This window comes from Monodelphis domestica, chromosome 1 (genome assembly GCF_027887165.1).
Source record: "Monodelphis domestica isolate mMonDom1 chromosome 1, mMonDom1.pri, whole genome shotgun sequence".
NCBI lineage: Eukaryota > Metazoa > Chordata > Mammalia > Didelphimorphia > Didelphidae > Monodelphis > Monodelphis domestica.
Genome location: NC_077227.1, coordinates 678,093,402 through 678,116,128, shown reverse-complemented (window position 1 = coordinate 678,116,128; position 22,727 = coordinate 678,093,402). Strand labels below are relative to the sequence as shown.

Genomic DNA, 22,727 nt, shown 5'->3' with positions numbered 1-22,727 from the left:
CCCAAAGGGCGACAAAAGAATATCTACCCTTTGACCCAGCCATAGCACTGCTGGGTCTGTACCCCAAAGAGATAATGGACACAAAGACTTGTACAAAAATATTCATAGCTGCGCTCTTTGTGGTGGCCCAAAACTGGAAAACGAGGGGATGCCCATCAATTGGGGAATGGCTGAACAAACTGTGGTATATGTTGGTGATGGAATACTATTGTGCTCAAAGGAATAATAAAGTGGAGAAGTTCCATGGAGACTGGAACAACCTCCAGGAAGTGATGCAGAGCGAGAGGAGCAGAACCAGGAGAACATTGTACACAGAGACTAATACACTGTGGTATAATCGAACGTAATGGACTTCTACATTAGGGGCGGTGTAATGTCCCTGAACAACTTTCAGGGATCCAGGAGAAAAAAAACACCATTCATAAGCAAAGGATAAACTATGGGAGTGGAAACACCGAGAAAAAGCAACTGCCTGAATACAGAGGTTGAGGGGACATGACAGAGGATAGACTCTAAATGAACACTCTAATGCAAATACTATCAACAAAGCAATGGGTTCAAATCAAGAAAACATCTAATGCCCAGTGGACTTACGCGTCGGCTATGGGGGGTGGGGGGGAGGAAAAGAAAATGATCTATGTCTTTAACGAATAATGCTTGGAAATGATCAAATAAAATATATTTAAAAAAAAATAAATAAATACTAGCTATTATTATTGTTAACTTAAAAAAAAAAAAAGATGATGCTTCACAATGGATGAACATCTCCAATAAATGGTCACCCAGCCTGCCCTTAAACACTTCCAGTGACAGATAATTTACTTTCCAAGAGGCAGCTCATTCTATTTTAAGGTGGCACCAACAATTAGGAAATTCTTCCCTATCTGCCTTCCTATACCTCCCCCTCCATTGAGTCAAATTCTGCCTTTGGGGCCAAGCAGGCCAAGTCTAATTGTATGTGGCCATGTGTTCCAAAGACATCTCATCTCTGGAATAAGTGGCTTTCACAGTTGATCATTGTACAATATTGCTGTTACTTTGTACAATATTCTTCTGGTTCTGCTTATTTCACTTTACATCATCAGTTCATGTAAGTCCTTTCAAGTTTTTTCTGAAGTCATCCTGCTCATTCTTTTTCCATCATTATCATATACTCCAGTTTGTTCAACCATTCCCCAATTAATGGACTTCCCCTCAATTTCCAATTCTTTGCCATCACAAAAAGTGCCACTATAAATATTTTTGTACAAGTGGGTCCTTTCCCCTTTATTTTTATCTCTTTTGAATATAGACCTAAGAGTGGTCTTACAGGATTAAAGAGTATGCTTAGTTTTGTAGCCCCTTAGGCATAGTTCCAAATTGTTCTTCAGAATGTTTGGATTAGTTCACAACTCTACTAACAATGTATTAGTATCCCAACATATTTTTACTCTTGCATTGTCCATTTGACTCAGATTGAGTTTGAAACCTGCTACAATTCAAAAACATTTTATTTGAATTGCTTTTTATGCCAATATTTTGCAGTCATCATCAGTTTCATGCCTTTCTTTCCATCTTTTGTATCTCTTACAAAATAACTTTAATAGCTAGCATTTATATAGCACTTGAAGATTTGAAAAGCACTTTACATTTGTTTTTCTTATTTGATCCATGCAAAAACTCTGAAATCGATGCTATTATTACCTCCATTTTTACAGATGAGTAAACCAAGACACAGAGCTTAAGTGATTTGCCCAGGGTCACTCAGCTTGTAGGTTTCTAAAGCAGATGCTAGCTTCTCCATGAAGAATTCTTCTTGATTCACTTTTCTTCTTCCTTATCATTAGAGTTTCTTTTTTGTGAGGCTCCCATCTCTCTTGAACTGCCTTCTCTTTAGAGGCTTAGTCCATGAGGTCTTACCTTTAATTTCTCTGAACTCTTTGAAATCTACTTTTCTAAGTTCTAGGGTAAGCATAAGGTAATGTCCAATGTTTCCCTCCTTAAAGATCACAGATAATTCTAAGACAACAAGGTCACTGCCTTCCCAAGATTAGCACCATGTCATCATTAATTTCTCCTTGTTATCAGAAGTAGGTCCAGAATAGTAGTTCCCTTCATTGCCTCTTATACTTTTTGAAAGATGAAATTTTCTGCAAGGCAGGTAAAAAATATCAACCACCCTTACTTTTTTGTCAGAAAGTAGGCTCCAACAAATGCCTATAGAGTTAAAATCCTCCATCATAAATTTTTTCATTTTGCCTCTATACTAGCTGTGTGATGTGTGTTAGGAACGAATTATCCATCTTCTCCTCTTGACTTAGGAATCTATAATATATTATCATCACAGTTTTACTTCTGTTTCTCCTTCCTTTCATCTTCATCCAAATTCTCTCCACCATGCTTTCCCCTAATCCGCAGGTTTTCAGATACCTATACAAAAGTATATTATCTTATTTGATGCTAATTCCTTACTTCTTCTATCCATGTGTATAACTGAGGTTCCACACATACAGCATTCCCGTCTTCTTTTTTTTTATTTTTATTTTTTTTAAACCCTTACCTTCCATCTTGGAGTCAATACTGTGTATTGGCTGCAAGGCAGAAGAGTGGTAAGGGATAGGCAATGGGGCTCAAGTGATTTGCCCAGGGTCACACAGCTAGGAAGTGGCTAAGGCCACATTTGAACCCAGGACCTCCTATCTCTAGGTCTAGTTCTCAATCCACTGAGCTACCCAGCTGACCCCAGCTTTCCCGTCTTCTTATACCTTACATACTCCCCCCAAAAAATCTCTGTACTCTTTGATACAGTGACATTGAGTTTTTATTATTCCTCTGTAAAAATTAAAATTAAATATTAATAATAAAAGTATTATATTATATGAGGTTTATTAAATGATCATTAGAAACCAAGGAATAAAGAGGATACAAAATAAAAACCATGTGTCCATGGCTAATTAGCCATTTTAAAATCCCCACCTTGCCACCATCACCGCTGGCTGCAAGCCAAAAGAGCCCATGGGAGGAGTTACAGCCATTTAAATACCAATAATGTGATCTTGCCAATGTGGAGACACAGGAGAGATTATAGGGAATTTGGGGAAATACTAAGGACTTCTGGGGAATGAAGTCAAAGGTTCAAAATCTCCATTTATACACCTCTCACTAGACACTCCTCCAGACTTCGCCTACCTCCCATGCCTCAAACTCTTTCCTTCCTCACCTCCACAATCTAGCTTTGATGGCTTCCTTCAAGTATGGACTAATGTCCCCATTTTCTTCAAGAAGTCTTTCCCAATCCTCCTTAATTCTAGTGTCTTTCTTCTATTGATTATCTCCAATTTATCATATGTATGTGTATGTGTATCTTGTTTATCCTCAATTATTTGCATGCTTTCTCCCCCATTCAACTGTGAGTTCCTTGAGGGAAGAGATTATCTTTTGCCTTTCATTGTATCCTGAGAGTTTAGCCATAGTGACTAGCTGGCACATAGGAGGTGCTTAATAAATGCTAGTGACTAACCGTATCTTCTTGAATAATAGGTAAACTCATTTCCTTCTTGACCATATTTCAAACATGCATCCATTCCTACCAAGTATCTATAATGCCTGTAAAGACATTTTGACTTCCCAGAATTAAAACCTAACATTCATTGATTTATTATGCATGCCTTGCTTTATATAGAAACATCTCAGGGCATGAGTATAATTTCCCCTCCTCTGCATTGTCTTCCATTGGGAATTCTTGAGCATTTCCATTTGAGATCTTCCCAGGCCTCTCCTAACTTTGGCTTTGGAGATAGAGAAGTGCAGTCATGGACGGAACAGGGCTCAGCACACAGAGTCAAGAAATATGCCACTTAACAACCATATGGCTTGGCCTCCGTCATTTCACTCTTCCTTTCTAAACTGGAGTTTTGTCACCTGTGAAATTGAGACCAAACAATGTTTGCTCTACCTCCCTTAAGAGTTATGAGGAAAGCATTTGTTTGAACTGGGAAGTGTCATGAGAATGAGTTCTTCTTGTTTCTCTTTAACACCAATTAGTGACTCCTTGATGTAGTCTCTTCCTTACCAGTAACCTGTGAGTAGGAAAGAGAAAAGGCTGAGTCCTTCAGACCAAGGACAAGGAGGGTGGATGGTTCTGCTCTTGTCCTGTCTATCTGTATAGAAAATCCTCAGACCTAACTGTAGCCTGTTTGTTGTATCCCTCAGGCTTTTTCCTGAAGGTCATAGGATATATTATTAAGAGATCAGATAGATAGATGTTTTAGTTAGTGGCTTTTGAGGGAGTGTAATTTATCCAGAGATCCAGAACTGTCCTTCCTCTGATTCCCACCTCTATATTCTTGCCATTATAGGCTACTCTTTACTTCAAATCCAGATCAGAGTAAGATGTGTCTCATCAGCAGAGGAAGGGAAGAAACAGAGGCAGAGGGAGAGAGGGGTATCAGAAATTTAGAATATCAGAATTTAAAGGAACCTTAGCACGTTTAATGACAGCGCTAGGAGGGACAGTTAAAATCAAAAAGTGTCAGAGCTTGAGAATACCTAAAGCCATAGAATATAGAATGTCAGTAAATCAATAAACACTTGGTTTTGTTTTCAATTTTAATTTATTTACTTATGTTTGTTACATTAAAATACCCAGTTATAACTTCCACCCTCCCTCCCCTACACCTAGTAGAGGAGTCATTTGACAAAAAGATCTATGGATGTATAAAACTTTGTTTTACTTCTTTCTATTTCTCAGTTCTTTCTCTCGAGGTGGACATACACATGTCATTCTTCAAATACTTTCTGCTGCTGGATATAATGCTCTCTTGGTTCTTCTCATTTTACTCTTCATAATTTCATGTAAAAATTATTTTCTTGAACTAGAAAAAATATTAACAAAATTCATTGGAAAAACAAAAACAAGAATATCAAAGGAATGAATGAAAAATGTAAAGGAAGGAGATTTGGCAGTCTCAAGAAATACTTATAAAGTGCCTACTTATATGCTAGTCACTGAGCTATGTGCTGGCCTTACAAAGAATGGCAAAAGACAGTCGCTGCCCTTAAGGAGCTCCCAGTCTTATGAGGGAGAAAACAAGGAAAACAATATGTACAAATAAACCAAACACACACACACACACACACACACACACACACACACACACACACAAACTGAATAAACTAGAAATATTTGAGAGAGAGGGCACTCAAATTGGGCAGGACCTTAAAATATAGGATGTCAGAATTATTGAAAACCGTAGAACATTGTATCCTGAACCTAGAGAATCATTCCAAGTTGCAAGAGTCCTCAGAGGCAATCTGGTCCATTCTGTAGCTGAGCAGAAGTCACTCCATAACATTCCTCCAAAGTAGCTGTTCAGCTTCTGTCTGAACATTACCAGGGATAGAGACCTTTCCACCTTCTTGGCCACAGAATTCTGTTTAACCATTACCTTTACTGCTTTACTGTTGGCTCTAGAATAGAAAGGGAAGCAGCCAGCCCGGAAGAATGTGTCCTGACCACATTGCCCAAGTCATGATCTAGGTAGGCAGAAAATCCCAGGCCAATTGAAAGTGACCCTCAGATAGCTCAGTCTGGGTGTATTCGTTAATCCACGACCCAGCAAACATTAAGTACCTTCTCTGTGCCCAGCCAGCACAGTCTAAATGGTTTTATACAAGTATGAGTCTGATAGAGTGAATCAAGCAGGGACTGGGCATCAAAAGCTCTAGATTTGAACCCCCTCCCCCATCCCAACTTTGTCACCAACTGGGGGAGATTAATGATGTCTTTATAAATGAATGTAGTAGAAAGAGTTCCATTTAATCCCTAAATAGAACAATAGCCTAGAAATCAGGAGACCTGGGTTTGGACCCCAGTTGAGCTACTTACTAGCCATATGACTTGGACCAAGTCACTGCCCCAAGTGCCCCTAAGACAGCTCTGAATCTTATATTTTCTAGAACCAAGGATCAATTCATTTTCTAGATGACACTATTGTATAGCCATTATTGTGTCCAACTCTCTGTGACCCTATTTTGGGATTTTCTTAGCAAAGATACTGCAGTGGTTTGCCATTTCCTTCTCCAGCTCACTTGACAGATGAGGAAACTGAGGCAAAGTTAAGTGTCTTGCCCAGGGTCACACAGCTAGTAAGTGTTGGAGGCTGGAGTTGAACTTAGGAAGAGACTCCCTGGTTCTAGACCCAGTATTCTATCCACTGTATCACCTCATTGCCCTATAAATGATAATACTGAGGTTCAAAGAAGCAAATTATCTTGCCTATGGTCAAACAGCTATTAAGAGCCAGGCTCAGCCTTATACAAGGCTGATCGAAATTGTGATCACCTTTTTAAGCTTTAAATTGGTTGGTGCAATACAGAATGTACTTGGGGCCACTTTGTATTGATTGATCCCAGGGAGCAGGTCTATGAACAAGAGGAGGAACTGGTACAGAGACAAATTTCTGCTCAATGTAAAGAAAAGTTTCCTGACAATCAGAGCTGTCCTAGCATGGAAGGGATGCTTCAAGAGCCTGTCATTGGAAGTTTTCAAGTCTAAGCTGAATGATCACTTAGAGAAGGTGGTAAAGAGGGGTCTCCATGCATCTCCAAACTCCTGGTCCAGAGCTAGATCCCTCCCAACCTCTACATCATGGCATCTAGATGATTCAGGGGAGGGCCATTGGAAGAAGAGTTTAGGGTATAGGCAAAGACTCAAGAAACACAGTAGAGAAAGGAATGGGCATTAGTCAAGAGGCAAAATAGAACTCATTATCCTTCCTCTGAAAACTTACCATCTTCCAAATCTTCCTGTTGCTGGGGTACCACCCAGCTCACAAACTCACTGTCAACTTTGACTTCTCACTCACACTCACCCTTCCTTTCCATTTGGATGCCTTCAAGGATTGTCGTTTCTGCCCTCACAGCATCTTTTCTGTTCATGCCCTTCTCTCCACTCAAAGTCACAACCCTGATGCTCATCCCTTCCTCAAGACTCCCCCAACTCTAGCCATCCCCCACTGAGCTACCAACATGATCCTCAAAAAAAGAGCAAGATGGATTGTGTCATCTCTCTACTGAGTAAACCCCAGAGGCTCCCTTTTACCTCCATGATCAACTGGAACATCCCTTCGCAATCTGAGCCCTTCCTACCTTTCTACCCATCCATTCTTTCAACACTCGCCTCTCTTCTTTGTAGCTCTGTCCTCGTGCCAGGTCTTGCATGTTGTAAAGATTAAAATTAATCAGCCTAGTAATCATTGGTTTTGTTCTCTTTTCCTTTTATCCACAAATTATTGTAATTTTTAAGTTATGTTTCCATGATCCTTTTGGGGAAACTGGTTTCCCCAAAATGGAGATTTTGAGCCTTTACGCTTCTTCCCCCAGAAGTCCCTTAGAATTTCCCAAAATTCCATTTTTCCTGCGTCCCCACGTTTTACGTGATTGTATTTAAGTGGCTGTAACCCCTCCCTCATCCTCTTTTGAACCTGCAACCGGCCTGACATCAAACAATTCTTTTGCTTTAGGTATTATTAATAAAACTATAAAATATAATATTTAGTTATTGATTATTAATTTAAAAACCCACAATGTGATGATGCCCCCTCTCCCAACTCTGCCTTTATCTGGCTCTCCTCCTTCCCTTTGCCTAAAGGCTTTGCTGGCCTGCTTCAAGACTCGGCTCAAATCTGCCTTTCCCAGGCATGCCTCCACCAAGCGCCATGTCCAGAGAGCTCCCCCGTCCCACTTATTTATTTATTCTTATTGCAGATGGCCAATGACAGTACAGAGACGAGCGAGGCTGGAGAAGAAGAGGAAGACCACGAGGGAGATAGCGACAACAAGGAGCGGATGCCGTTCATTCAGTAATGGTCCCCACGTCCAATGAAAGGAGGGAAGATTTAGTTGGAGGAAGGGACCTGGATTGGGAAATCTGTTCTGTGCGCCAGTGAACAAATGCCGTAGTGCCGTGTGTGTTGTATTTGTCCGCAGTCCACCAAGCTATAAAGCTGTTGATTGTTGTTTTTTGAACTTCAGTGCCCACCCCACCCTGCTCAGTATCGCATCTCAGCATTGGTGTGACATGCCATCCCTCTTCCTTGTGTGAGTGAGGTCCACCTACTGTGGTTCCCTCTCAGTATTCCTAGAACAGCCTTGTAAATTAGGATGAGCTCACAGGCCCAACACCTGAAAGATATTCCTGCTTTAGGGAGATAGTGGACTCCAGGATTCCTTCCAGCTCTTGAGATTGTAGGATTCTATGTCAGGCAGTGGTGTGACATGGCAGAGTTTGAAGACAAGGTGAATTGTTGGATTAAGGCTTAGGATTCTTCAGACCAGTCCTGCTACTGCTACCAGACTGCTCCCAGTCATGCCATTGCTCTGACTTTAGGATATGCAGACCAGATTGGCCCAAATAAGGTAGGCAAGAAATAAGTTTCACAGGTCAGTGGACTCTTGGAACCATTCCAATAGGGTGTCCCACCACTACCCCTTTACCTAACTCCTGGGCCTCCTCCTCATGTTTATTAAGTCATTTCACACTCCTCTCTTTTGAAACCTCTTCCAAATCTTTGTTCATGGCTCTTTCCAGGAAGTAAGGAAAAGTTCTGTGATCCGTGGATTTTCAGGAAAGACGGTATACATGGCATTGCTTGAGAAAACAGGAGGTGGGATGGTGACAGATGTTGCCTGAAGGTACATTTATTTCATCTCCAACAAAATGTTCTTCCCAGAAACCACATTTTTAATCCCTGAAAGCACGTCACAGACTGGGGCAGGTAGGAAACCCAAATTAATTCCTGAGAAGCTGTAATTACACTTGGATTTTTGCACACTAGCCACCAGAAGGCCAAACTGAGCTGTATTTAAGCCACTTTCAGTATTGATCCCCTGTGGACCAGCTGCTTGCAGATCATGTGTGAAAAACTCAGTGGGCATCTTTCTTTGTCCAGAACTTGTGCCAACCTCAAATGTCTATTCATGATCCAAAAGATGAATTTTTATTGGCTAACGTCAGACCTCAAAAGTAGCCATGTCTTTATTGATAGGCAGTGTTCCCCACAGAGCCACCATTTCAGAAACCCTTTGGAATGACTTGCCCTTCTTCAATTCTTTAGTATTTCTAACAATCTGCAATTTCATGGGTATGGGTGCTTTCTTCACTTATGCACATCTCATCTTCTCCATGCCTTAGTAGATGTTCATTATGAATGGCTATGGCCAAAAGCATTTACCCCATGGTGACCAACCTCTGATGATGAGCCTTCCCATACACACAGCTAGGCTGGTGCCCAGGTGCCAGACACTGTGCCTGGCACCAGAAGCAACATGGCGGAATAATCTAAATCCTCTTGAAATCATCAACCCATCCTCTGTATACCTCTAAGAATATTAAACATGAATTCCCTTACTTGCCGACATAGCTACCTCCCAAGGATGGCTAGAATCCCCAGGCCTTTGACAGAACCACTTGAGATTGTCTACACTAAGTGGCTCCATAGACGGGCTCTCTTCACCCAAACTCCAAACAAACCATGGCCAGCATGGCCGGATTCCTCAGCTCACTTCCTATTCCTGTGGGAAATAGAAGGATTCCTTGGATCCCGTTTCCTCTCAAAACGGAGGTCCTTAGGTCTCCCACAAAATTCCAGGGCAGCCATGAAGAATGTTCATCCCAATTCTCCCCAAAGTGAAGGAGTCTTTGATAAACTGTTTACACATTTCCCAACATATCCTTATTTCTCCTCCATTGAAGTAGCCTATTGGGAACCTCAGAAATTAAATTGTGCTCCTTTCCCAGCATTAGGCATGGGGAGGGGAGGGCAACTGTGAAGATGCCTCATTGTGCCAAACCCAAGTCAAGAATGAGTTTCCCTTGTAGTGAGAGAGTGAGTCATAGGGGGATGGGAAGAAGGACCTACCCTTGGACGTTTACCAAAGGGCAACTTTCCATGGAAGATAAAAACATTTCCCGGTTAGTGTCGATAGGATTTTCCCTTTTCCATGTCAGAAACTAAGTATATTCCATTTCAGTGCCATTTAGAGAGATGGGCAGCACCCTGTAGGGGTGTAACACAACAGTGACAAATGTAGGGTTTGACCGTGGACTTTGTCCCGTTCTGTAGTTATGTCTTGTTGAATTATCATTCCTCTCCCAGAAACACAATCAAGATGGAGGCAGAGGGCAACCCTGACAGAGCTATGCACCTCATGCCTCCAAGGAGTCTCTGAGAGGTCCTGGAAAGGCCTTTGCCAGCTGGGGTGAATCAGGTAGAAGCAGGATAACCCTATTGGAATGGGAAGGGGAAGGTTCTGGGGGCTCAGATTGGTTTAAAAATGAAATGGCCTTTGGAAGCTCTGTAACTGGGAAGAAAATCCTCTCCAGCTCTTCCTGGTATTGTAAAATGGGGCCAGGGCAACTATCTGCCATTGTGCCAGTCAGAGACAGGAAGCTCAGTGCTGCCCCTAGACTGCCTGCAGTCACCAGAAGTGGTGCCAGTGGAAAACACATCTGATCAGGACACGGGAGAGGAAAGCAGTCATGACCAAGCCAGATCTGATCCCTTGGACCGGAGGGATGCAAGGAGGAAGGTCTTGGGAGGGAAGATAACTGCTAGCTCCACCACAGTTGCTGTTTGTGTTACCCTCTTTCCAGTCAAATGAATGATTGTTTTCCTGGAGCAAAGGAAAGTCTTGATTTGCCTTAAGGAACTGTGAAGGCCTCTTTGGAACTCAAGCCTGATCGAAGTGATTTGAAATATTGTTTAATTGTCCCTGTTGCTTTAGAGCTTTGGTTATATTGTGCCTAAAAAGCAAGTTATGTTTACATTAAAATATGAATAAAATATCACGCATAGCATTAAACTCTGCCTGGCTGTCATTGATTGAAACTGAGAAGCAACACAAAGTACCGCTGCTCCAAAGCAGGAAACCAGTGGCTACAGATCCATCCAGACACTGAAATGAAATCCCTGTACCCTTTTGTAAGAAAACCCATCATTTTGTAGAAAAACAAATCTGAACTTGCAAAACAGAAAGAAGTCACCAGGATCCCTGACTTCAACTTCATTCAATTCATCAAGCAATTATTGAGCAGATATGGGAGACATTAAGCTCCATGATAGGATTTAGTTAGTAGGTGTTTAAATATTCCACAGTCCCTGGTTTCAGAGAGTTTGCAAATTAATGGGAGGAAAGATCAGAGCCCAAGGGAAGGGGAAGTTCAGAGGCACTGCTTTGAGAAACATGAAGAGGGAAGCTATAGGGAAGGCTTCTTGGAGGAAATAATGGCTAAACTGTGCCTCGAAGGAAACAGAATTTGGACTGAGGAGGATGGGGGACAGGAGAAGAACTTTGTGCTTGGTGTGAACAAAAACAGAGTGACTGGAAATAGATGGAGAATGGCGAGATGGAGAATAGATGAGTTTGATTAGAAAGTAAAGTAAAATACATGAAGGTACAGTAAAGATGAAAAGGTGATTCGGAGTCAATTTATAAAGAAAGTTGGATCAAATCGGATCTATGGTCCCTTCCATCTGATCATTTATAAATGAATGGAAAACATCTATTAAGGGCTTATGTGCAAAGCATGAGGCTATCTGCTGCCACAAATAGAAATAGAAGATAGTCCTCACCCTCAAGGACCTCTCATTCCAATAGGCAAGACAACACATGAATTTATGGATCCATAAATCTCTATCAGGAAAGATTAATTTTTAATTAACACAGATTTAAAAGATATTGATTAATAAATTTAAAATATTAAATTATAGAAAGTAAGTGGATTTTTTTTTGAAATGGTTCTTGAGGCCAAATCTCCTCTTATCAATATCCATCTAATCAATGCATTTTTTTTCTCTTTCTTAAAAGTTTTAGTGGATATATTTTACCTACATATGACTTTCATTTCCCAGTATATCCTCACCCCTCTGTACCCAAAGAAGGCATTCTTGTAGCAAAGAATAAAAGAGAAATCTAAAGGAAAACTAGCACAGCCATCAGGTTTGACAGGAGGTTTGAGGTCCTATTCCCATAATCCCTCACCTATTTGAATAAGGGAGAAAAGCATGCTTTCTCATCTCTTAACCCTGTTTTTCTTTTTTTTTCAATAAATCAAGTATTTCTTTCTGCCGAAGGCTGATAATAACTCATTTCTGTGATGCATTATTCAGAAAGGACTTTCATCATCATCATCACCTGTGACATAATACATTTTCTACAGTGATTAGAGCACTTGGAACTGGAAAAGGAAGACTGAGTGCAAATCCTACCTCAGATCCTTGCTAGCTGTATGCCTCAGGGCAAGTCACTCACCCTCAATCATATTCTGTTTCTTCATCTAAAAAATGGGGATAATAATAGCATCTACATCTGGGGCCAGCAGAGAATCAGGACAATGATGGTGGCCATGAGGCTAATCTGCCCTCTTGTCTATTTTAAAACTGCTCTAAAAAACTTAGAGGGTCCTTCTCCTGAACTTTGTGTGGACTAACTGCTATAACTAAACTCTGGTCCTTAATTTCTATAGAGTTTATTAATATTTACTTGAAGTAAAAGAAGGCAGACAGAGGAGGGAAAACCTATTTCTAACTAGCTACGTGGATGTTTTCTCCAGTTGGCCCTTTCCTCCACCTTCCTCTCCCCACCATGTCCAAGGGAATAGAGAAAGCATCTCAAACCTTTTGGGGTCAAACTCAATCTTCTGATCAAGTAGGGAAGCCACAGTTCAGGGCACAAGGAAGCAGGTCAGACCCAAATGCGTGATCGTGGGAGGGGCTTCCCTTTACACATTACAAGTGTTAGATGGTGTAGCAGCATTTCATTTTGTTCTAATTCCTGGCCTGAACCACTGGACTAGCCTGAGCCAGTCTTGGTCCACAGCACAGGATCCTAATAGATTTTTGAACTTAAAAGGGACCTTGGAGATCATCTAGCCCAATTCATGAACAAAAATAATATTTTTCAATGAGAAGACATTTGTTTTCTTTCCTTTCTACTTCCTCTGCAGTTAAAAAAAAAAGAAAAAAGAAAAACAAAACCCTTATAACAAATCCATAATTAAGGGGGGAAAAAACCCTCCCCCATTGGCCCCAGCTAATGAAATGGGTGCCTTCCCCTGAGTCTTGAGCTCATCCCCTTTCCATCAAGAGGCTTGTCTTCATGTTACAGGTGAAGGAAGAGAAGTGACTGACCCAAGATCTGACATCTGGTATAAGGAGAGTCAGGGCTAAAGCCCAGGTCTTCTGACTCCAGCTCCATTGTATTTGACATTAGAATGAATTGTTCCTTGGAGGGATTTATTTTAAGAAAATAAGAATTCCTTTAAAATATTGGAGGATCAACAGGTTGGGAGTAGCATGTCACCCATTCCAATAAAATGCCATTTTTCTCTTAAAATCAGTACAACATGGGAGCACAGCCTGTCTAATCCCAAACCAGGTGGATTTTGAACTAGACCTTTGAGGTTCCCTTGACTGGAGCAGCCCTTTGTTGGGAGTGTTACTGAGCTGGCATGGTGTGGAGGAAAGGCTGGGAGTTAAGTTAAAGACAAAGAGGCAGGTCCGCAGGGGTCTCCAAGGCCCCTTTCATTTCAGCTCTCACTGCAGGCAGCCTCCCCTCCTTTCTCATAAAAGACATCACCCAGGGCCTAATATTTAGCTTTCTGATTGGTGTGAGATGATGCTGGGTCTCCGAGCAATAAGCAAGCTCCTATTAGCAGCCCCAAAGCTGTTGGAAAATGTGCTTCATGAATTATTCAAGTTGAGTCACAAAGGATGGCAGCCAGGCAGAAGCAGACTTAACAAATGCATACACATGCAAACATACACCCACATTCACATGCATGCATGCATGCATGGATACTTACTTTTTATATCAGGACAGACACCCAGAATATTGATTAAATATTCACTTAGTCATTTATTGAGCACCAACTATATACAGAACCCAGAGTTAGGTAGTGTAGGATAGACAAAGAACAATCTTAACCATATGATTCTAAAGAAATCGTTTCTCCCTCTTTAGGACTCTACTCCCCTGTAAAATGAGAAAGTCAGGCTAGATGAGCTGTAAGGTCCCTCCCATCTCCATTTTGTGTTATATGTCCTAAAGACCTTTGCAGACTAATGTTGTATTCTGCTGAAAGCTTCTCAGCAACTCTGACCCTTAAAGTTCATTTCATGGCTAACATTCAATCTTCTAAAGCCCCTTCAAACTCTAATATCCTGTTCCACATTCAAAGGGCCCTTCAAATTCTGGTATTTTATTTTTTTCTAAGGCCTTTCCAATTCTAACATTATTATACTTTAAGGTCCCTTAGAACTCTGACAATCTCTGAATTCTTTTATTCTGTTATTCTAAGGCCACTGATCTCAAGGAGTTTACAAGCTAGTGGAGTAGGTTCCATAATAAGTCTAAGAGAAAAATCACATTAGACAATAGAAATTCCCAGGAAGAGGAAACCCTCAAGATGGAAGTATAAAAGATAGTTTCCTTGAGGATGTGGCTTCTGAGATGGAAAAAAATAAATGTCAGCAGACAGAAATAAGTGGGAGAGCAAGGAAGGCATTGGGGAAGGAAATGGTGAGTCCATAAGCATGGCAGGACCAGATCTGAATCTCTATTCATATGTAGTTTGGCTAAAGTATAATAGAGGTAAAAGAAAGTACTCAATGTAAAATAAGGCTGATAAGTACATTTAACACAGATTATGAAAGACTTGACTGCCAGACCACAAGTCTGGACTTCATGCTGTTTAGACAATGGGGAGATGCTAAGGGTTTTGAGAAGAGAAGGGATATAATTAAATTTCTGTGTTAAAAAGATTTATATAGGCAGTTATATGGAAGCTGGATTGAAATAAGATTGAAAATGGGAAAGCCAGTTAAGAGTCCATGATAATTGTTTAGGCAAGAAATAATATAATTTAGGGATAGAGAGGAAGGGATAAATGCAGGAGATATTGAGAATAAAAAATTAATAAGACAGAAACTTATTGGATGGAGGGAGAGGAGATGAAGAAAGAAAAGGAACTAAAGATGAGACAATGACCAAGAGAAGGAAATTGGGAAGAGAAGTTGGTGTGTATGTGGAACACAAGGAAGATTCATGGAGTGACAGATCTGTGTTCCATCTGATCTAATGGTAGTCTTCTTCTACAGAAGTTAACTTGAGCCACAAGAGTCAGGTAGAGTTTGGTTTCTGATTCCTTGTTATGGTACTTTGATGAACCAACTGGAGAAATGGGAGCATCTTCCTCCTCTGAGGAAGAAGTAGCTCCTTATTGCTGAGGTCTCCCACTGGAACCATAGGTTGCCACAATGGTGTACCCAGTGGAAGTATGTCTGGTAGCAACCAGCATCAACCAGTGGAATGATATTGAGCCATTGGTCATGAAACCCAAAGGTTTTTATTCATACCTGGAAGAAACTGTATCAGAAAGGAACTTCAGTTCCCTTAAGACACCAAGGAGAAGAACCAACAGGGTCAACAACAATACAGCAACATCACCAGAATATATGGTCCTACCAGCAGCAGCCCGGTTGTGAGTTGCCCATACACATGTGGTCTTGGCCAAAGCATTCCCTCCAAGTGGTCCTTTCAACATGTAGTCCTGATTACATATATTGCCAAATGGGCCCATTCTTTCCATGTATGGTGCATGTATTATTTAGAGGGTACCAGCTGGGGTTAACCATTTTATTCTTGCTTTTTTTTTACTCTGCTATTTAGTTCAATGATTTTGCTTTTAACTAATTGTGACCTTTCACTGAATGATAAAAGTATAAGAGGAGCTTAGACTGGTTTAGCAGTTTATCTTCCACCCTACCCCTTGGCTCAATTCCACCTGGTGCTTTACAAATCTGGTGACTTGAATTATAAAAAGATTAGCCTAAGGGGAGAGAAAAAGATTGTCAGAAATGTTTTCCAGCTCCAACAGCCTGAGGGGCACTTCCTTCAGATCCTGACTGCAGAAAAAAGTTGAGTTTTATATGCTTTTAATTCTTGTATGATAGGTTTTTAAATTTCAATTATTAAAGTAGTGTTCCTTGGATCCAAGTGCCTATAGCATTTTTTTTAACCCCTACCTTCGGTCTGTAAGAGAAAGTTTGAGATCTTAGAAGGAAAATGAACTTGGAAGAGCCACAGGATGCTACAGCAGTGGGGTATGGGCAAAAAGGAACCCAGAACTTTGGAGAGAGAGGGGGGAGTGAGCCAATCCAGGCAGGGAGGAGAGAAAGACTTTATCTGGAAAAGACACACACCAGAGAAGGAGTCTCTGGCTAAGTCTCCAGCTCTGTGATCTCTTTCCCTATGATTCCTCACCCCAGATCCTCACAAGAAGACAAGACAATTGGTCAGGAATTGAACATAAGCTGTACACTAAGAAAGATTTCCACCAACTTCCTTGAACCTTAAACTTGGGGACACTCAATGTGCAGCCAAGAACCAGAGTTTCTTTACTCTGACTCCAAAGGGGTCAGGTGAGCCAAAACCTGATCTGCCTGACTTTGAAGGGGAAGGGTAATAGATAGGGACCCCCTCTCCCTCCTTTCTTCTTGAACCTGTTTCCTACCCTCCTTCTGCCCTGTTCCTTTTCTGTTTCCCTCAAATAAACTCAGTTAATAGAACCCAGAAACTGACTCAAAACTTTACTAGAGGGAAGCTTGAGATTGAGGAGAGAAGTGATATTTCTCTTCCCCAGAAAGAAAGAGGCTCATCACCACAAGACTCTTCAAATAAGATCCTTCAGAGAACCTAGCAGTTAAGAGTTGAAGGCAAGGGGGCAGCTGAGTAGCTCAGTGGATTGAGAGCCAGGCCTAGAGATGGGAGGTCCTAGGTTCAAATCTGGCCTCAGCCACTTCCCAGCTGTGTGACCCTGGGCAAGTCACTTGACCCCCATTGCCTAGCCCTTACCACTCTTCTGTCTTGGAGCCAATACGCAGTATTGACTCCAAGACAGAAGGTAAGGGTTTAAAAAAAAAAAGAGTTGAAGGCAGCCATAGTGGAGGCGGGGAGGGTCAGGGAGAGCTGAGGGGGACAAAGACAAACCCATCCTCCTTCTCTCCCTTGGCTTATCAACATCACCTCCTCACTCTGTTCCCTGCCTTAGAGGGAGAAGATTCCATTCCCTTTTCACCCTTTCTTCCCTTATTATAAATCTTTCCCCTATTAACCCCCTTTATTACATGTCTTAAAATTGGTACTAAGTATTGATTCTAAGTCAGAAGAGGGGAAGAGCTAGCCAATTTGGATTAAGTGGCTTGCCCAAGGTCACACAAGAAGCAACTGTTTAAAGTCCAATTTGAACCCAGGTCCTTCCAGCTCCAGGCCAAGTGCTCTATTCACTGGGCCACCTAGCTACTCCAATGTGCTTGTTGCCTTTGAAACAAAAAATGTTTAGCCCATGCCACATTTAGCCTTAGCTATCAATAAAAGCTAAATACATTGATGTGGGCTCAGGAGCTTTGATTTTTGAATGAATTCAGCCCTTGAAGGGAAAACCTTGTTCTGGGGGTCTACCTTGCAAATTGGTGCCCCCAGCTGCTAAAAAGAGCAACTTTTCATTTTGGGGGTGGCATTGCTATCATTCAAGAGAATAATGAGGGTTGTGTTGATAGAGGAACTTCAGACGATAGAGGATAGAGGTTGGGGTCAGTATGGACCCAGGATAAAAATATGCTCATTAGTCCAGCAGAGAGAGCACTCTGGCAAATCCAGAGCCTTGTTTCTTCTCTTGATAAGCCATTATTGCAGCCATGTTTTACTCTCATTCATTCCATAGATTTTGTTTTGATGCCTTACTTATGTCAACATGGAAATCTAGAAATCCCCAGTTTATTTAGTTTGAGTGTAGAAACCCCAGGTTTTGACCTTGTCACAGGAGAGGTTTCCCCCTGAAGGAAGGTCCTACTTCCCCTGACAATAGACACTCACTTCAGGTAGGAGGCAGATCCCATCCAAAGTCAAGTAGCTCTTTTGTCTCCAGAAGCCTTTCCCCTTATTTCACACCCTCCTTACTGAGGATCGAACTAGGGACCTTCAGCTTGGGAGACTGATGTGCTACCTACTGTGCCAAAGCTGAAGTGGATGTCTATTGTCTGGTGAAGAGGGACCTTCCCTCAGGGGGAAACCTCTCCTGTGACAAGGTCAAAACCTGGGGTTTCTACACTTAAACTAAATAAACTGGGGATCTCTAGATTTCCATGTTGACAAAATATTAGATAGATTAGATGGATGGATGGATGGATGGATGGATGGATGGATGGATGGATGGATGGATAGAGACAGAGTCAGACAGTTAAGAGAGGAATAGATGTATAAATAATAGATGGTTAGGTAGAGAGATGAGAGATGAATAGATAGATATATATAGATGAATAGATAGATGAGAGATGGCTGGATTAGTAGGTAGATAGAAAATAGCTGGAAATGTAGATGATAGAAAGGTAGTTGGATAAATAAATGATAGATAGATAGACAGATGTCAACGTGGAATCTAGAAGTACCCAAACTTGTAGCTTAGAAAGATTTGGTGATCCCTAGCTTTATCTAGACCCCTGGGAAAGCCAATCATGCTTTTCCAAGGAGCCATTAAAGTTGGGGAGCTTAAATACCTTTCTAGGTAAAACATGGGGGCTGAGGATGTGAGGGACAGTTGACTGACTTTACAATGGTAAGAAAGGAAAATGAGGAGTTCCAGACAGGAATAACAGTAAATAACAGCTGAAGCTTCACAAAGAATACAAAAGAGAAAGACCCAGTCCAAGGCTAGGCCACCTTGGTAAAGGACTTTAACCTAGGGGGAGAAACCATTGGGACAAAAGAGATACTTAACATCTTAAAGTCTGAGATTAATGAAGTAGGACTTTCCCTCCAGGAGAAACTCTCCTGTGACAAGGTCAAACCTGGGGTTTCTATCTCCAAGCTAAATAAACTGGGGATCACTAAGCTACAAATTTGGGGACTTCTAGATTCCAAATTGACACATAGATAGATAGATAGATAGATAGATAGATAGATAGATAGATAGATAGATAGATAGATAGATAGATAGATGGATGGATGGATGGATGGATGGATGGATGGATAGATAGATAGATAGATAGATAGATAGATAGATAGATAGATAGATAGATAGATAGAGCTTTTATCAAACGCTATATAGAGCCAGGGATAAAAATCCAAGCCAGAAAAATCAGTATTTGCCCTCAGGGAGTTTACATTCTACCAGGTGAAGACAATACAAAGGAGTTGGAGACAAGAGAAAGAGAGGTTGTTAAACAAGTTGGAATTGTGGTTAGGAAAACACTAAGTGAGCTGTGGATCCAGGCAAATTAAGTCTAAAGCTGGCCAGCCTATCAGAGTCCAAGAAACAAACTTCTGGGACTTTATTAATCCCACTCAGACACTTTTCATAATAAGGCTAAAACTGTTGTATGTTTTACACCCTTCATTGAAGTACTCCTCCAATGCCTAATGAAGGTGAATTTAGATTCTCAAAAGTCATACCAGCAGAATCAGGTCTCTGACTCTATAATGTAATGATCTGACTTCAAACATGGGCTCTCACAGTATGGTTATCATCTGAATTTCAATTTCAGAGCATTTTTACTAGACTGGCTGACAGGTGATGATTTTTTTTGATCACAGCTACTCTAGAGGACTCTAGAAATTTGTAGAGAGATTATAGTTTGCATTATTCAAGAGAGCACTCCCATAGAAGAAATCACAGATCTTTGATGTGTTTGATATGTTACAGAGCAGTAGCAAAAACAACCTCCTTGTGACCATAGATGAAAGGAAAACCTGGAAACTATCTACTAGATAAAGGGGCTATTTATATCAAGTTTGTAGTTTTTCAGTCATGTTCCACTCTTTGTGACACCATTTGGGGGTTTCTTGTCAGAGATACACAAGTGGTTTATCATTTACAGATGGAGAAACTGAGGCAAACAGGTTAAGTAACTCAGTGTCTGAGGCTAGGTTTTAATTCAGGACTCCTTGACTCCAGGTTTGGCATTCTACTGTGTCACCTAGCTGCCTTTAATCTTTGTCTAATAACATGGCTATTTTCACTATATTTTACTACTTCTATTCCATCTAAATAATTATTCATAAAGGGCAACAAAAGGGAAATTATTTTGATAGTGATCATATGAATGTTTTTATGTGACTGCAAGCAAGTCATTCAGTCTCTCTCAGCCTTGACTTCCTCAACTGTAAGAAGGGTAAATGATCTTTGTCCTATCCCTTTACTTTGGACAAAGGTAGACCAAGAGGAGGAGGAGATTAAAATGCCAGCAGCAAGATTATTCTTTCCACAAAATATTCTAGAACCTATAAAGACTTTCCCCAAAAATTCCTCAGAAAGGAATTGCTGGATGTGGAACCTCCTGAGGATAAAGGAAAGAATAGGTCTTCAGGTGGTCTTCCTCCTAGTTCAGAAGGGGTTAAATGTAACTCCTTTCAGAGAGTTCCCAGCATCCTTCCAGCAAGTAGCTGAATCACCATGGCAACACAGTAACCCAGTGGCCTGCTGATGGGCAGAGGAGGTAACCCCCCCTCACTTGTCATCCTCAAAGACCAGCTCTGCCGTGGGTGTAGTATTGTGTCTATAGGGAGAGGCATAGAATTCTATAGGTAAAAGAGCTTTGGACCTGTAGTCGGGACACCTGACTTTGATACCTACATTTGATATTTCTTAACTATGTAATGCTGAATAAGATATTTCATTTCTCTGGACCTCAGTTTTCTTACTTGTGAAACAGGGATGATGGTGTTCTTGCTGCCTAGCTCAAAGGATTATGGTTGGGGTGTGGGAAGGAAGGGGAAGAGAAGCACCATATTAAAAACATAAAGGGCTACATAAATGCACGTTATTACTGTTACTTCTGGGGATGGAACCAATGGGAGACCTTGCTCCCTTCTCATAGATCTTTATTTTTTTATTTTTTTAATACTTACCTTCTGACTAAGAATCAACAATGTGTATTGGTTCCAAGGCAGAAGAGCAGTAAGAGGTAGGCAATGGGGACAAAGTGACTTGTCCAGGGTCACCCCACTAGAAAGTGTCTGATAACAGATTTGAACTCAGAAAAATGAATCTTCCTGATTCCAGGTTCTGCACTCCTTCCACTGTACCACCTAATTGCCCTTGCTGGGGTGCCTTAGGCAAACAGTGTGCTTCCTGTCCTTGGAAGTCTCCCAGGAAAGACAAGATGATCACTTGATAGGTATGAGGATAGATGGTCTCCGGGGTCCTTTCCAGCCCTGAAAATCTCTGAATCTGTGATGAGGAATCTGAAGAAGCACATTCATCTTAATGTTCTTTATCTGAACGGAGGGGGCGGGGGGGGGGGGGGGGGGGGCAGAGCTGAGACTGTTCCTGGTTCCAGACCTTGGGTCAGGGACTGTGGGGGACTTATTGTGTCCCTCGTAAATCTCTCAGTGACGTCAGCCTGCTCCTGTAGACGGAAGAGCCATCTGGCACACACTTAAGAGTCTCAGAGCCACATACTATTTTCTGTGGCTATTTCACTGAAGGAGGAGAAGGAAGAGGAGGAGGATGAAAAGGAGGAGGAGGTGTCATGGGCATTGTACCCCCAGAAACTCCGGCAAACTATTAATCAGGGAAATTCCTTTGCTCCCTTACACCCTCTGACTCCCAACCCAAAACACCAGACCAGGAAGATTACCACCCTTTGATTCCCCCATTGAATTGAGAAGGACAAAGAGACACACCTCATTCATTCAGCCTCCAAATAAGGAGAGCCACCCCCATGCCCTCCGGCTAACCTCCTCCCAACCCCTAGCTCCAGAGTAGAGTCCCTACTGCTGTAGAAGAATATAAAAACCCCAGAATGGAGGCATTCGGGGAGCAACCGGCTCCACTCATGCTGTCCTGTTGGCTAAAAATTCAACATTGCTAATAAATCTCTCTTTACTTTTAAGCTAAGTTTCTTGCATTCTTGCAAAAGGTATCCTTCCCGAACCCCAGGGGTGCACCTCTATACCCCACTTCAGAAAGAAGGGGAAGAGGAGGAGGAGGAGAAAGAGTAGGAGAATAAAGAGGAGGAAGAGAAGAGGAGGAAAGTATCTAAAACCTGTGGATAAAGAAGAAATTAAGGAAGTAATTAAGGAAATGTTCCCCTAACCGCCCACCCCTGCACTGACTAGACCTGCACACATTGTGGGTTTTACTAGGTACGGTCATTCTGCCATCTAGTGGGCTTTGCAGGATTTGCAGGACCTTTCCCTCAGTGTGCACTAACTGTGAAATCTTTTTCTCTGGCCCCATCAGTTCAAAATAGGGGGGCTAGATAAAATGATGCCTAAAAGTATCTTCCAACTCTGAAATCTTATTATTCTGGCTCTTACACTTTACTAAGTAAATCACATCATTTCTCTGGGCTCCAGATAATTAAGTAATCTAAAGGGTTATTATGAGAAAAGAGTTTTTAATCCATAAAAGGATATTCAATTAAAAAAAAATCATTGATATAATCCTAGGATATATATAGCATAATCCTAGGAGCCAAATATACCAGGATAAAAATAAAACAGAGTCTGGTCTCCTAGAGCTTATATTCTATTAGGAACAAGGAGAGAGGAGAGGATGAAAACATTCAGAGAATAAATACAAAGAAATATGAGGAGGGAAGAAAATAGTAACAACTGGGAGATAAAGGAAGGCTTCATAGGGGAGGTGGCTCCTGAGCATACTTTGACATATGGCTTCTTCAAAGGTC

At 41.4% G+C, this 22,727-nt stretch overlaps 1 protein-coding gene across 1 annotated transcript in view; it reads left to right on the top strand.

Annotated features, from left to right (window-relative positions):
* VAT1L (vesicle amine transport 1 like) overlaps window positions 1-10,842 on the top strand; it is a 139,541-nt gene extending 128,699 nt beyond the window's left edge. The window contains exon 9 of the mRNA XM_056795965.1: window positions 7,747-10,842. Within this exon, the coding sequence (XP_056651943.1) occupies window positions 7,747-7,845 (99 nt within the window). The 3' untranslated portion in view covers window positions 7,846-10,842. The remainder of the gene's footprint in view (window positions 1-7,746) is intronic.
* Window positions 10,843-22,727: the final 11,885 nt, after the last annotated feature.